A 15,738-nucleotide genomic window follows, 5' to 3' on the forward strand; every position below is an offset into this window, starting at 1 on the left:
AGATACTGAATTTATTTTATATTCTTTACTTATTTTCCAAACCTTATGCTTCCTCTGTGTTTTTACTGACACAACCGACATATCCTAATTATTATTTTTCTCCTGGGCAACATAGTAACATTAGTTGTAAATTATTCTTGTTCATTTAAGAATAATTCTATCATCCCAAGGGATTTCTGTCACTGTACCTCAAAAGCATTGAGTTCCCAAGATCCCTGCTGCTTTGCTGATCTGATCTTTCAGTGGCTGCACCAATTATGCATTTTGAGCACGACAGGAACACTCAAGTGAGATTGACTTCCTATGGAATAGCTTAAGTTCCTACAGAGGGATAAGGTGCATACTCAAATGTCTGTGATACATGTCAGGAGTATAAGTGCTATAGAAGTCCAGAGTGCTCTGGGTTTGGGAGCAGTAGATAGGAAGTTTAATGAGAGAGGTACCATTTGAGGTAAATCGTGAAGAGTATGTTTCCCTAGAGACGTGTGTTTTTCTTTTGATTTGAGTCATGTGTAATTTAAATTAAGCCTCTCCATCGAGAAGTTTACCTCCAGGTGCCTCAGTTTATTATTATTAGTAATGATATTTTTAATTAAGTGTTTGCCTTTCATTTTGATCTCACAGAAGATGACATTTAACAATTTTCTTGTTATGTTATCTTTACTGACTTTTGTGTGCCCTGAAGTTCTTATCTGGAATTCCTACCTGCTTCATATGTGGGCATCAGGGGATCCTTGAGCCCTTTAATATTCTGTACAAAAGTTTGTGTTTACTTGCAGATTTATGAGGGGAGCATTACAGTTTTCACCAGATTCTCAAGGGAGTTTTAAGAAGTGTGGAAGGAATTTTTTGTTAATTAGTATTTCTGGTTATACATATGCTTTCTTTTGTATTTCCATGATTTTCTAGTTTATTCATTAAGTCCACTACTAAGAGCTGATATTGCATGATAATATTCTTTATTTTGGAGATACCAGAGGCCAGCTTTTATTGGTTAGCTATTGATTTATTACTTAAACAGAGGAATATAGAAAAATTGCAACTTTCTCAAATTCAGTTTTGGTTGTTAATGTTTATTATACTCATGTAATACTAATTTACCTCAAACAAATCCACATCAAGCGTTAAATTTGGGGTTTAATTTCTGGTTTTTATTTCACATGTAAATACTTGTTTAAAATATTTTCAAATTGTTGAGTTTTTGCTAGGATCATATTCTGGGAATTTGTCCATTTAATCTAGATTTTCAAATTTATTTGTATAAAGATTTTTGTTAATATCCTATTACTTTTTTAATATTTCCAGTATCTATAATTGTCCCCTTTTTATTCTTTTTTTAAATTTATGCCTTTCCTCCTTTGTTCTCCATCTGTTCTGCTAGAGGTTTATCTAGACTAATTTTATTAGTCTTTTTAAAGAACTAGCTATTAACTTCAATTTTCCTTTCTATTATGTATTTATTTTATGGTTTTTAAAATTTTTGCTCTTCTTTTTTCCCTTCCTGGGACACTTTTTTAAATTTGTGATGAATGTTTAACTCATTTATTTGCAGCTTTTCTTCTTTTTTTAATGTAAACATTTAAGACTACACATTTGCCTATAAATATTGCTTTAGCTGTGTCAATTTTTAAATGCTTTTCAAGTTAAAGTTGGATCATTCTGGTTCCTTTCAGCAGTGTAATGACTATTGTATTAATGTCAACTCTTCTTCAACAGTTTATTAGATTAAAGGCCTGCTGATTAATTGCATAGTTAATATTTACTATTTAATAAAGAGATTTGCTTGTGGCCTACCTAAAAAAACCCAGACACATTCAAATTATAAAAGTTTGTAGTCTTAAAAGTAAGATTTATAATTCTAAAAGTAGTTTGAGTAATTTTTAGTCTTAAAAATATAGATAATAAAATTCATGTGTTAGCTGCACTAGCCTGAGATCTGTGTCTTAGGAGGAAGGAACTCCTTATGAAGGAGGAAAGAGGAGGAGATGCTTGTGTTTGGTATTTTCATAGTATCTTACAGTCTCAGAGTTTGATGAGATCCTAACTGTCAGTCCAGGTACTCATATTTTCATTCATCTTTCTATTCACTGACCTAACTCTCCTTGAACACTAAATGTTCTTGAGTCACTTAGGTATATGTTGCTTCCCGAAGTGTTTCATACATCAGAATTATCTGTCATCCCATTTCCACTATCAGAACATTGGTTCCTTAAGTCCACCTGATGTCTTGGTATATTAGCAAGAAAAATAATCTTATTAAATAGATTTATAGGGGAAACTGGTATCTTTAGGCTACTGGCATTTTTGTAAGAAGCTGGTTGTTAAAACAATTGAGTCCATGAATGATGGAATTTCAGGTAGTATAATAAAGTGGGGGAAGAATGCGGTCATTTGGGGAGAAAGCATAGTGTAGGCAGAACGGCCCTATCTGGGGGTTTGCCCCACAGTGCAGCTGCCCTAACCTATCTCTGCTTTTCATAGCCTCTTTTATTTTTATTTTTTACCCTAAACTGTACACTTTCTCTAAAAGATCCAAGCTTGCTTTCTTGTCTTTGAAAGTGGCAGCTAGGATTTGAGGCTTGCAGGAGGGGTGAGAGGTAGGGAAGAAGACATTGCTTTCATTATGTGTCTGTGTATTGTATAAATTTTTACACTTAGACTGGCTTCCTTTTAAAAAAAAAAAACAACAGCCCTGGTTTTCAGTCTTGGTTACACTAGGATTGATTGGAGTTTGTTTAAAAAAACACTGATGATGAACTTTAACCATAAGTGAATCCAAATTTCCTGGGGGGCTTGGCAGAGGGGGAGTGGTAGAGACTGGGCCTTGGTATTTTTGGAAAAACTCTCTAGGTGATTCTAATATGCAGCCAAAGTTGAGAACCACAGAGCTAGAAAATACTTACTTACATTTCAATGAGAATTGCTATATATACATATACATATATATATATATATATGTATGTATATATATCATCAGGGTTGCTAAGTGTATAAATACTTAGCAACCCTAATGATTGTAACAGTCTCTAATGCAGAGGCTCTTCTTTGTAGCCCTCTAATCTGATATATTTTTGGTTTGATACAGAAGGAGCACAATTGTATTTATTGAATTGGGATTTTTTTTTTTTTTACAGAAGAATCTACCAGTGACTTTCTAAATTAGTGAACTCTAATATGTTTAAGTGATATCTTCAAGAAAACATCCATTATGTAAAGTGTTATCCCTGCATAGAAGAAATCGCTAAGAATTATATGTATGCTTCCATAATTAATGAATGCATTTAGTAACTGTTTATCATGATTCAGAGGCTTATTCTTTGACCTAAAAGGTTGTAGGTAGTATAAAATACTCATTCTTTTTTTTTTTTATTCTTTTTTTTTTAACGTAGCTTTTTATACACTAATATATATAAAGTTAAGTTTATCATATAATAAGTCCTATAATCCTGAAATATAATCCATTTTAAGGATTCCAAATATCAGCATTATAATTCATAACTTAATAAGTTATCTTTTTAAAACATATCATTACTGATAATTTTTCTGTATATTATTGAAAACGTTCTTGTTAAAATAGCTAAGAGGATGATTTCGTCAAACAAACTTGTACTAAATTTTTTATGTCCTTATACTGTAATGGTAATCTCTGTATGTTTTGATATCAACATTTGAACGTGTCAGAAATTCATCATGGGAAAAAAATCCTTAAATTTTCCTAGGTAATAAAGGTGAAGAAAGAAGAATGGAAAACAGTGAATGTTCTTTTACTCAACTTAGTAAAATTTTCCTATGAAATGTGAAAAATTTCATATTTGTCAGAAGTAAAGCAGAATGATCAGACACATTGCTGTGTATTTTACTTCTAGGATTTTTTGGGGTATTGCCATGAATTCAAATGGTAAAAGAACCAACACAAAATGAATTATCGGATGGGAATTTGAAGACGTGGATTACTCTTACCCACGGAGTAGAAGGGCCCACTTGAAGAAATTACTATTTTCACTAATTTTGGATTGGACACTCTCAGAGTTTTCCAATGATCAGTGAGTCAGTAGAGCATCCTAAGGTCATAGGCAGCCTGGTAGTCCTCCCATGATAGAGGACCTGACCTCTCAAGAGACCTTTTTTTCTTAAAAGATTCATTTGAAAAGAGCAGTAACCTATTAAGGCAAGATTCAGACTTGGGGTCCTTGGGTTAATTTAACTTGGCAAGTGAACCAAAACTTTAAAGCATTTTGAATGGGGTCTTCAGGGAGATGTTATTGTGGTCATAGGTCAAAGTGATGTCATTAAAAAAAAAAAGTGTGTGGTTATTTAAGTTCCCAAAGAACAGATTTTAAAATGTTCCCAGCATATTTGTTATTTATATCTGATGCTAAATAGTGGGGATTTTAAAAATATGTCTTTTATTTTAGAATGATATTGTCTTAACTTTCTTGAATACATTTTGTTAATGGGCTTGCATTATATTTTCTTACTGCCTTTGTTATGAAAATATCATTTTTGTTACTTACAGATTGGGCTTTAAACAAAGCAAACACAAAAGTTATATTTCTCAGTTAAATATTCGTTTCTCCTAATTGCCTGATTTGTGGCACAGAGATAGGGCTGATGAAACTAAGGGACTAGGATAATTCTGCCATTCCATAGTAGGTGTTGATGGTGGGATGTAGAATTCATCCTCAGAAAGGCTCTTCTTTCAATTTCAGGGAAATAACTCAGGCTTGCCCCACCTTCCATTTCTCACTGAGTATCTCAGAGATGCCGAAGAAAACTGATGTGTCTGATTGACTAGCTTTGGGCAGGATTGTGAAGACGATCAGAATTATTTTTAGGGACTTTTCATCTCTCTCTTTCTTCCACATTCACTGTTCTCTTCTCTTTCCCAGTAGTAAGAGACTGGCTGTGAGATCACACTGGGCTGAAAGGGTTATCTGGATCTTTTTCATTTTCAAAGTCATTTCAAAGAAAGCAGTGATACCTTTATGATATCTTGGCTGTGTAAGTTTTCACCATTTTGTATAAAATATGCAAAGATTTGGTTTAGAAATACCCTAAGCAAAAAAGTCAACATTTAAAATGTATGGATCTAATAAATTATAATATATAAACTATAATGGAAAAGATTATGGAAGAGAATATACATGTATATGTGTAACTGAATCATTTTGCAGTACACCAGAAACTAACACAGCATTGCAGGAATCTGCTGATCAGAGTTGTAAGACACTTAGGCTAGTTTAAAAGCTATCTGAATACAGAATCTGTATCTAGATCAGTGCTTCTCAAGTTATGGTACTAGGACCAGCAGCATTGGCACCAGCATCAGCATCACCTGGGAACTTGTTAGAAATGCAAATTCTTGGGCCCACAGTATACTGGACCTCTGAGAGTGGGGCCCAGCAATCTGTGTTTTAATAAGCCCTTCAGGTGATTCTTATCCATGTTATACTTTTTAAAAAAATTAATTAATTTATTTTTGGCTGCGTTTGGTCTTCGTTGCTGCGCGAGGGCTTTCTCTAGTTGTGGTGAGCGGGGGCTACTCTTCGTTGCAGTGCGCGGCTTCTTATTGTGGTGGCTTCTCTTGTTGCGGAGCATGGGCTCTAGGCACGCAGGCTTCACTTGTTTTGGCACGCGGGCTCAGTAGTTGTGGCTCATGGGCTCTAGAGCGCAGGCTCAGTAGTTGTGGCGCACGGGCTTAGTTGCTCCACTGCATATGGGATCTTCCCGGACCAGGGCTCGAAACCGTGTCCTCTGCAGTGGTAGGCTTATTCTTAACCACTGTGCCACCAGGGAAGCCCCATGTTATACTTTAAGAACCACTGATTTATAGGATGATCTAAGAGGGCCCTTGCAATTGTTTAGCTAAAGTTATGGAGATGTGGACATTAATCTGATGGCAGTGGAGAAGGAAAGAGAAGTTGTGGAGGAAGAATTTACAGGATTACAGAGCTTGGTAACTAATTAGATCTGAGGTGTAATAGAGAAGATTGTTTGAGGCTATACACAGGTATCTGATTGAAGGATGGTACCATTAACAAAGATATATGTCAGAAGAGAATGTGGTTTGTGAGCGGGTGGGTAGGATGATAAATTTGGTATTGATTGTGCTGATTGATATGGTGAAAAAAACATAAAGTAGCCTTGTCCAGTAGGTAGTTAATATATAGGCATACGTCGGAGATATTGTGTGTTTGGTTCCAGACCACTGTAATGAAGCAAATATTACAATAAAGCGAGTCACATGATTTTTTGGGGGGTTTCCTAGTGCATAGAAAAGCTATGTTTACACCATACTGTGATCTATTAAGTGTGCAATAGCATTATATATAAAAAAGTACATACCTTAATTAAAAAATGCTTGATTGCTAAAAAATGCTAACCGTCATCTGAGCCTTCAGCAAATTGTAGTAGTAACATCAAAGATCACTGATCACAGATTACTGTAACAAACATAATAATAATGAAAAAGTTTGAAATATTGTGAGAATTACCAAAATGTGACAGACACAAAGTGAGTAAATGCTGTTGGTGCTGATAGACTTGCTCTGATGCAAGGTTGGCACAAACCTTCGGTTTGCTAAAAACTCCCAATATCTGTGAAGCACAATAAAGTGCAATAAAATGAGGCATGCCTGTATAGGTCTATATTCTGGGGAGACCTTTTGGCTGAAGAAAGAACTAAAGGAATCACCTGTTTGTGTTGAGTCTGAAGTTGACACTGTGGGAGTAGAGAATATCCTTTTTAATTTTGTTGTTTATAATGATTAAGTTTCTTGTCTATTGCCTCCTGAATTTAAAATAGTGGAATGAAGCAGACATGATCATTTCCAAGTTACAGATGGAAAAACAGACTTGTCCCAGGCCACTCCAGCTAGAGTAGTAGAGCTGGAGCTGGCATTCAGGCCGTTTTGACTCTGAGCCTGTACTTTTTCTATAATACTGCATGATTTCATGTCAAATATCTCTACTTGACTTTTGGAGCCTGCATCGTCTATGGCAGGCCTGCCACTTACATTACTGAAGCAGCCATGGAGATTCCAGGAATCAGCATTGGGTTCAGAGTTGAGAAGAAATGGGCAGGGCAGGAAATTCAAATCAAAAGCAGTTAAAATTGAAAATGAGATCCTTTGGCTACCTGGGTGAAAGGTGGCTGTTCTTTAGAGGGCATACAATCATTTAATAAATATTAAACTGAAGACTATATGCTGGATACCATGATGGACTTATAATTATGTGAAGAAAATTATTCAGGCTCTCCTTGATCTTCTGTACTGCATATATGCAAGGCTCTTATACAGTGACACATTCAAACTACAAGTCTTGAACATAGTGGCATTTACAAAAATGGCCCGTCCTAAATTATCTTTGTCATTTAAGAGACCACAAAAACTTTTTTAACCTTTCTAAATTGTGATATTAATTATAATCGTTGCTCTTTATTTTCAGTAAACATGTTTCATAAAATAATTATCCACTTTTGGAACTCTTGCCCTCTTATATTTGCTTATTGTCTGAGTTTGCAAATGGATTTTAATGTTAGCATCAACCTAACAGTATGAAGAAAAAGGTCCAATGTATTGAATTGTCTGAGCTACTTCTTGTGAACATAGTCTGACAAAAGCTGATTAGGTGGAATTTAGGTCAGTTCAAAATGAACACAATTTCCAAATGTACAAAAAACTCTTGATGATTGGAGCTTAACCTTTTCCTATTTATTCTTTTATAATTACTGTTATCTAGTGTGGTTTTCTTCATCAGCTTGAACAATTGTGAAAATCTTTAACAACTGCTTTCCCTACCATTAAGCATCACACGTAAAAGATAGGCGCATAAAAAAGAAGTGTGAAAAGACTCCTAACCCCCTAAAGTTTGTGCTGGTCCCGAAATTTGCTGTCTACTGTCATCATCTTTAAATGTGATCTTTTCCGAGTGTCTCAGAAAAAAACAACAAAATTCTAGATTAGCTATATGATTTGGGATGAATAACTAATTTAATCCTGGCTTAAGGTAAGAAATCTGATTATATGTTACAAATCTTTCTGTGCTAACATTTTTTCTGGGTATGGTTGATAAGTGAGTTCATGATATTTACTGCATTTATTTTTTAAATGTTTGTTTCAGCTATGAATTTGTGAAATACCTTAGACAGTATATATGTAATACTTTGGGGTCTATGATTGAAGATGAAATAGAAAAATGGACATCTGATCAGAATCAGGGTGAGGAATTTGGCCATGACACAGTTGTACAGCATGTTACTAAAAGAACTCAGGAATCTAAAGAGTGAGTATGCCCACAGTAATATGTTAAAGTAATTTTTCTCTCAACAGCGTTCCTTGAAAGCACTCTTAACCCATGTCTCCTACAGTCTTTTCACCTCATAGCAGCCAGGATTATTCTTTAAACCAATGATTCAGATCATGCCGCTCTTCCACGCAACACTCTCTGAAGGCTTCTCATCTCATTCAAAATAAAATCCAGAGTCTCTTCTGTAGCCCACAAGGCCCACCATGGGCCTTCTCCTCCCTCTCCTACCTGATTTCTTATCATTTTCCCTCTTCCACTGCTCCAGCCACACTGGTCTTGTTTTTTCTCAAACAAGCCAAGCAAAGCCCTCCCTCAGGGCTATTTGTATTGATGTTGCTTCTGCTACCTAGAATGTCCTTTCCCTAAATATTTGTGTCACTTATTCCTTCACTTTTCACTTTTTTAAAATAGACTTTATTTTTAGAGCAATGTTTGGCTCACAGCAAAACTGAGCAGAAGGTACAGAGATTTCCCGTACACCTCCTGCTACTACACATATGTAGACTTCCCCATTATCAACATTCCGCACCAGAGTGGTACAAATCTTTTTTTTTTTTTTTGGAAGGGGCCGCACTACACAGCTTAGGGGACATTTGTTTCAATTAAGGAACCTACACTGACACATCTTTATTACCCACAGTCCATAGTTTACATTATAGCTTACTCTTGGCATTGTGCATTCTGTGGTTTTGGACAAATTTATAATGACATGTTTACACCATTATAATATCATATAGAGTAGTTTCACTGCCCTAAAATCCTCTGTGCTCTGCCTATTCATCCTTCCCCCTCCCTACCCCTGGCAATCACTGATCTTTTTACTGTCTCCATAGTTTTGCCTTTTCCAGTATGTCATACAGTATGACATATGTCATACATACCATACAGTATATAGCATTTCAGATTGGGTTCTTTTACTTAATAAAATGCATTTAAGTAGCACAGGGAATTATATTCAATGTCTTGTAATCTATAGTGGAAAAGAATCTGAAAAAGAATATATATATATGTACATATATATGTATAACTGAATCACTTTGTTGTACACCTGAAACATTGTAAATCGACTATACTTCAATTAAAAAAACATTTAAGTTTCTTCCATGGAAACTTTTCATGGCTTGATAGTTCGTTTCTTTCTAGCACTGAATAAATTCGATTGTTTGGATGTATCAGACATCTTCCTTGCTTCCAACTTTGGCAGTTATGAATAAAGCTGCTATAAACATCGTGTGTGGGTTTTTAGGATCCTGATTGACTGGGTCACATTGTAAGATTGTGTTTAGTTTTGTAAGAAATTGCCCAATTGTCTTCCAAAGTGGCTGTACCATTTTGCATTCTCATCAACAATATATGAAAGTTCTTGTTCCACTTACTTGTCAACATTTGATGTTGTCAGTGTTCCAGATTTTGGCTATTCTAATAGGTGTGTAGTGGTATGTTGTTGTTGTTTTAGTTTGCATTTCCCTAATGACACATGATGTGGAGCATCTTTTCATATGCTTATTTGTCATCTGTTTATCTTCTTTGGTGAGGTTATCTGTTAAGACCTTTGGGTCATTTTTTAATCATGTTGTTTTCTTATTGTTGGGTTTTAAGAGTTTTTGTATGTTTTGGATAACAGTCCTTTGTCAGGTATGTCTTTTGCAAATATTTTCTCCTAGTCTGTGGCTTGTCTTTTCATTCTCTTAGCAGTGTCTTTTGCAGATCAGAAATTTTTAATTTTAATGAAGTATCTTTCGTGTTATATCTAAAAAATCATGCCCAATCCAAGGTCGTCTACATTTTCTCCTATGTTATTTTCTAGGCAGTATATAGTTTTGCATTTTATATTAAGGTCTGTGATCCAGTCTGAGTTAATTTTTGTGCAGGTATAAGGTACATATATAGATTCATTCTTTTTGCATGTCGATGTCCAGTTGTTCCAGCACCATTTGTTGAAAACACTATCTTTGTTCCATTATATTGCCTTTGCTTCTTTGTCAAAGATCAGTTGACTATACTTAAGGGTATTTCTGGGCTCTCTATTCTGTTCCACAGATCTATCTGTCTTTTCTTTGGCCGATACCACACTGTCTTGATTATTGTAGGTTTATAGTAAGTCTTGAAGTTGGGTAGTGTCAGTCCTCTAACTTTGTTCTTCTCCTGCAGTAGTGTGCTGGGTATTCTGGGTTTTTTGTCTCTTCATATAAACTTTAGAATAATTTTGTTGATATCTACAAAATAGCTTCCTGGGATTTTGATTTGGATTGTGTTGAATCTGTAGATCAAGTTGAAAAGAATTGAGTCTTCTTAATCCTTGAACATGGACTGTCTCTCTATTTATTTAGCTCTTCTTTGATTTCTTTCAATAGAGTTTTATAGTTTTCCTTGTATAGATCTTATATATATTTGTTAGATTTATACCTAAGTGTTTAATTTTGGGAGGTGCTGATATAAATGGTATTATGTTTTTAATTCCAAATTCCACTTGTCCATTGCTGGTATGTGGGAGAGTGACTGACTTCTGTATATTAACCTTGTATCCTGCAACCTTGCTATAATCACTTAGTTGTCCTAGGAGTTTTTTGGTTAATTCTTTCAGATTTTCTGCATAGATGATTATGTCTTCTGCGAACAGTTTATTCTTCCTTCCCAATCTGTTTGCCTTTTTATTTCCTTTTCTTGTCTTATTGCATTAATTAGGACTTCCAGTAGGATGTTGAAAATCAATGGGGAGAGGGGACATCCTTGTCTTGTTCCTAATGCTTCTTCACTCTTTTTAGGTCTCAACCACTCTGAGTTCTTGAGCAGTGAGATAGCATGACAAAATGCCTGACTCTCACTCAGAAAACAATTTAATACAGAGCAGTAATTGAGATGAAAGAAGATTAGAGATTTCCTTCTCATGTTTAAACTCAGCTACTTAGGTATTTCTCATTTTAATTATCTTTCAACACTGACATATGATTGATGATTGAAGGTCTGGTTCTCCCCCGACACCCACCCTTGCTCCACGTGAAATGTAACATAACAGAAGACTCTTTAGGGCTATAAAGGGCAGAATGGGCAAGTAGAGAGCATAAATTTCTAGTTTCTCCTTAATTCATACTTATTAGTGTAGCTCTATTTAGTTTCTAATTCTTAGGGTAGGTAGCATATTAATGTTATCTAATGTTAAAAATTGCTTTCTGAAGCTAGATTGCAATGATTTTTTATTCTGATAAAAATTTTACATAATTTTTATACACAGTAAAACTTTTAAAATTTGGATCCCCAAAATTTATTTTTGGTGTTGATTTGGACACATGACATTTGCTTTGTTAATTCTAGACTGTGGACTTGGATTTATGTGATGTTTTTAAGTGCCTTTGGCATCTGGTTTCTCTCCGTGCTGAACCATCATGGTTGCTTCCTATTGCAGTTTGAAGGCAGGTGCTGAAGCTTGAGATATAGCCCCTCTTTCAAGTAGTAGAAAAATTGAAATATATACCTGAGCTTATATTACCTATTATATTTTAAAAATTATATCTGATTTATTTTGAAATTGTTAAACATTTCTGTATGATGTTGGATGGGACCTCTTTCCCCTTGTGACAACTGATTGTTTAAATATGTTATGAACAAAGTGACAGTGTGCAGCTATTTATAAATTTAGCAAGTTCTAACCACAGTATATAAAGTAAAAAGCCATGGAGATCAAGATTTCTTATTTCCTGATTTGATGAAAAAACAAAACTAGAGCCACTTCCATCTTTGGATAATACAGTATCCCTGCTTTCCTCCAGGGGGATACATTCTAAGACCCCAGTGGATACTTAAAACCATGGATAGTACTAAATCCTATGGGTTTTCCTGTACATACATACATAACTATGGTAAAGTTTAATTTATAAATTAGGCATAGTAAGAGAATATCTGAATTGCTAACATCACTACTCTTGCGATTTGGGGCCATTGTTAAGTAAAATAAGGATGGCTTGACCACAAACACTGGGATACCTTGACCAGTAGATCTGATAAGCCAGATGGCTGCTAAGTGACTAACAGGCAGGACTGAATAAAGGGGTGATTTACATTCTGGGCAGCTGGATGGCTCGAGATTTCATCACCTACTCAGAACAGCAGACAATTTAAAACTTATGAATTGTTTATTTCTGGAATTTTCCATTTAATATTTTCAGACCACGGTTGACTGTGGGTGACTGAAACTGTGGAAAGCGAAACCACAGATAAGGAGGGACTACTTTATTATAATTACTAGTAGTCTATTTCTGACAATATCATTAAGCTTATTCTAAAAGGGGGACTAAAACTCTTCATTAGTCAGAAAATGAAAGCTTTTTAATGCTAAAGCAAAGTTTTACATGGGATTGTTAGGAAATTACTTTTAGTCTCTGGGTAAGACATTTAATTTTCTTGTGTTTTAGTTAATTCATGTGTAAAAGTTAATACAATAATTACCTCAAAAAGATTTTAAATGTCTTAATGAATGTCTTCTGCTTTGTGAATCATGGATGAAGGATTTTAAGTTGTACAGAGTATTATTTTCTTTCTTTTTTTTGTGTGATTCTTTAGAAACTACTTAGGGCTATTGTGGCAACAGTACATTTATTAAAAACATTTTTACTGTAATAATTCAAATTGCTTTCCTAATTAAACATTTTGATATTTATTTTTTAAATAGAGGTTTGCACATGAAACAGTTCATTTGTAGGATCTATCATACATTCTCATATATATAAGTGGAAGTACTCGCAATGTGTCTTTTCATTGTTAATTGGTATGGTTTTTTTCACTACCTCTTAGAGCTTTTTCTTATTTTAACTTCTTGGAGTATGAAGGAATCTTCTGAATGGTGTCCATATTCTATCCTTGGCTTTTTCAAATCTGCAGTTGCTACTGAGTTCTAGTTTATTTAACTCTTGATATTCAGGACCTTACTCTCTAGTTTTTTGTTTTTTGGGTTTTTTTTAAGTATTATTCTTTTATCTACCTTTAGCTAGTTTGCTGATATTTCTTGCAGAAGAATTAATGTTTGTGGTTTCAAGAAATTTATGTTTTCTGGAGGAAGTATTTCTAAAATGAAACTTACAGATTTTCTATGGATTTTAATTACCCTTACTCTTACCCTGTAAATCATTGAGATTTACTTTTTTTTTTTTAACTTTTTATTTTATACTGGAGTATAGTTGATTAACAATGTTGTGATAGTTTCAGGTGTACAGCAAAGTGATTCATTATACATATACATGTATCTATTCTTTTTCAAATTCTTTTTCCATTTAGGTTGTTACATAATATTGAGCAGAGTTCCCTGTGCTGTACAGTAGGTCCTTGTTGGTTATCCATTTTAAATATAGCAGTGTGTACATGTCAATCTCAAACTCCCTAACTGTCCCTTCCCCGCACCCTTCCCCCTGAGATTTACTTTTATATTCCTTTATTAAATCACTATATTGTAAGTTTTAAGGGGACAGGAGTTTATGTTCTTCACATGGCTATACCTAACTGGAACGGAGTCTGGGGAGTGTAGTTTACTCCTATTCCCAGCTATAATCCAGTTACTGTGGAAGGGGAGAGCAGCTCTGGTGGATAGCTATTGATTGCTACTGGGGCATCATTATACTTCCCTGTTTCTTGGTGCTCAGAATGTGTAGAGGAGGAAGCTGGGGCCTCCTCACTCAGTTCCTATATGTACTTCACCAGTTAGTCTAATGAGTGTCTTAGGATTCAATTCCTTCTTGCTTCTTTTTTTTTTTTAATTTAATTTTTATTTTATATTGGATTATAGTTGATTAACAATGTTGTTTACCCTTCTTGCTCTTTATATCCCTTTACTTTAAACTTGAATTTTCCCTGGACTGTTTCTCACCTCTATAGCTGTTCTTTTCTGTATGTGTTTTCCCTCTGTATCGTTCCTAATGTATTCTAATTTTCTTTTAATATTTTTGTGTTTTCTCATAATTTCTGGGACTTTAAAAATATGTACATATATAGCTATATGTATTATATTCAATTTACTTATAGTTATATAATATATAAATTATATATTGTTAAATAATATTAAATATATAATGTATTTTAAATTATATATAGAAATCACATATATTTAATAATATATAATGTATATAATATATAATTTAAAATATATTTTTAAATTTCTTTAAAGTTCATTTTTTTTTTTTAAATTAATTAATTAATTAATTTTGGCTGCGCTGGGTCTTCGTTGCAGTGCACGGGCTTCTTTAGTTGTGGCATGTGGGCTCTAGAGCATGCAGGCTCAGTAGTTGCAGCACATGGGCTCTCTAGTTGCGGTGCATGGGTTCTAGAGCACGCAAGCTCGGTAGTTGCGGTATGTGGAATCTTATTTCCCCGACCAGGGATTGAACCTGGGCCCCCTGCATTGGGAGCATGGAGTCTTAACCACTGGACCACCAGGGAAGTCCCAAAAAATTTCTTTAAACTTTAAAAACTCAGTCCACTATTTTTAGCCAAATCCCCCAGCATGATTATATTATTTCTATGAGAGAAGTATCCTTTCCCTGATTTATGTAGTTAATATGATGCATTAACCAGAAATATAAAGAAAGGGAAGTTTCTGTGCTTATTTTCTAGTGTTATTTCCAGTATTATAATGATAAACAATAAACATACATATTATCATGCTTCATATTTACAAAGAACTTTCAGATATATATTCTCATTTATTTCTTGCTATGGCTATGTGAAGTAGATCAGCTAGATTGTATTTTTTTTTTTAATTTGAAGATCTAAATGGCTTTATTCAGTGATTTATAAATTGGGCAACATCCCATCTAGTAAATAGAAGAGTGCTCCTAGATTGTATTCTTTTTATCTCATATATAGTTGAGAAAAAGAGACTTATTTATAATGACAGAGCTTGTATGTAAAGTAGTCAGGTTTCTAATCCAGGTTTTCTGATTCCAAATTTAGTACTTTATTCACTATGTTTATTTAAATCTTTATGCCTTTTTGTTTTAAATATAGAAATTTCAGTAGTTCACGTCTCATATTCCTCATTTGTAAAATAAAGGGTAGACTAGATTATTTTTGTTTCCATCTAGCTCTAAAATTCTATTTGTAGGGTTTTGGAGGATCTCAGTCTAATGTTAGTATGGATGCTTGAGAGTTTGCACTTAATAAATGGAGAAATTTATTATAAGTTTTTTAAAAATATATATTTTTAGACCCGCTAGAGCTGAAAGGGATCTTAGAAATTATCCAGTTCAAACTTCTACTAATTTCAGGAATCCTTTTCCTAACATCTCTGACAGCGGGTTCTCTAGCCTCTGTTTGAAAGGACCCACTGATCTCTTAATACTTATTTAGGTCTTAGTTGTGGTGATGGACGCCTATACATATAAATTATAGGCAGGAGAGAAGGGAAGCAAAGAAAATAGAGGAAGGGAGGATAGAGAAAGAGAA

General features: G+C 34.3%; 1 protein-coding gene across 3 annotated transcripts in view; it reads left to right on the forward strand.

Annotated features, from left to right (window-relative positions):
* TBC1D32 (TBC1 domain family member 32) overlaps window positions 1-15,738 on the forward strand; it is a 188,890-nt gene that overhangs the window by 3,191 nt on the left and 169,961 nt on the right. For 2 of the 3 annotated variants that reach the window (XM_082406091.1, XM_082406092.1), the window contains exon 2: window positions 8,125-8,286. The exons of the other annotated variant lie outside the window; for it this stretch is intronic. In XM_082406091.1, coding sequence (XP_082262217.1) covers window positions 8,125-8,286 — 162 coding nt within the window. The remainder of the gene's footprint in view (window positions 1-8,124; window positions 8,287-15,738) is intronic. 3 annotated transcript variants of the gene reach the window in all.

The sequence above is a fragment of the Balaenoptera borealis genome (genome assembly GCF_965194805.1).
Source record: "Balaenoptera borealis genome assembly, chromosome: 9".
In the NCBI taxonomy this organism is placed as follows: Eukaryota; Metazoa; Chordata; class Mammalia; order Artiodactyla; family Balaenopteridae; genus Balaenoptera; species Balaenoptera borealis.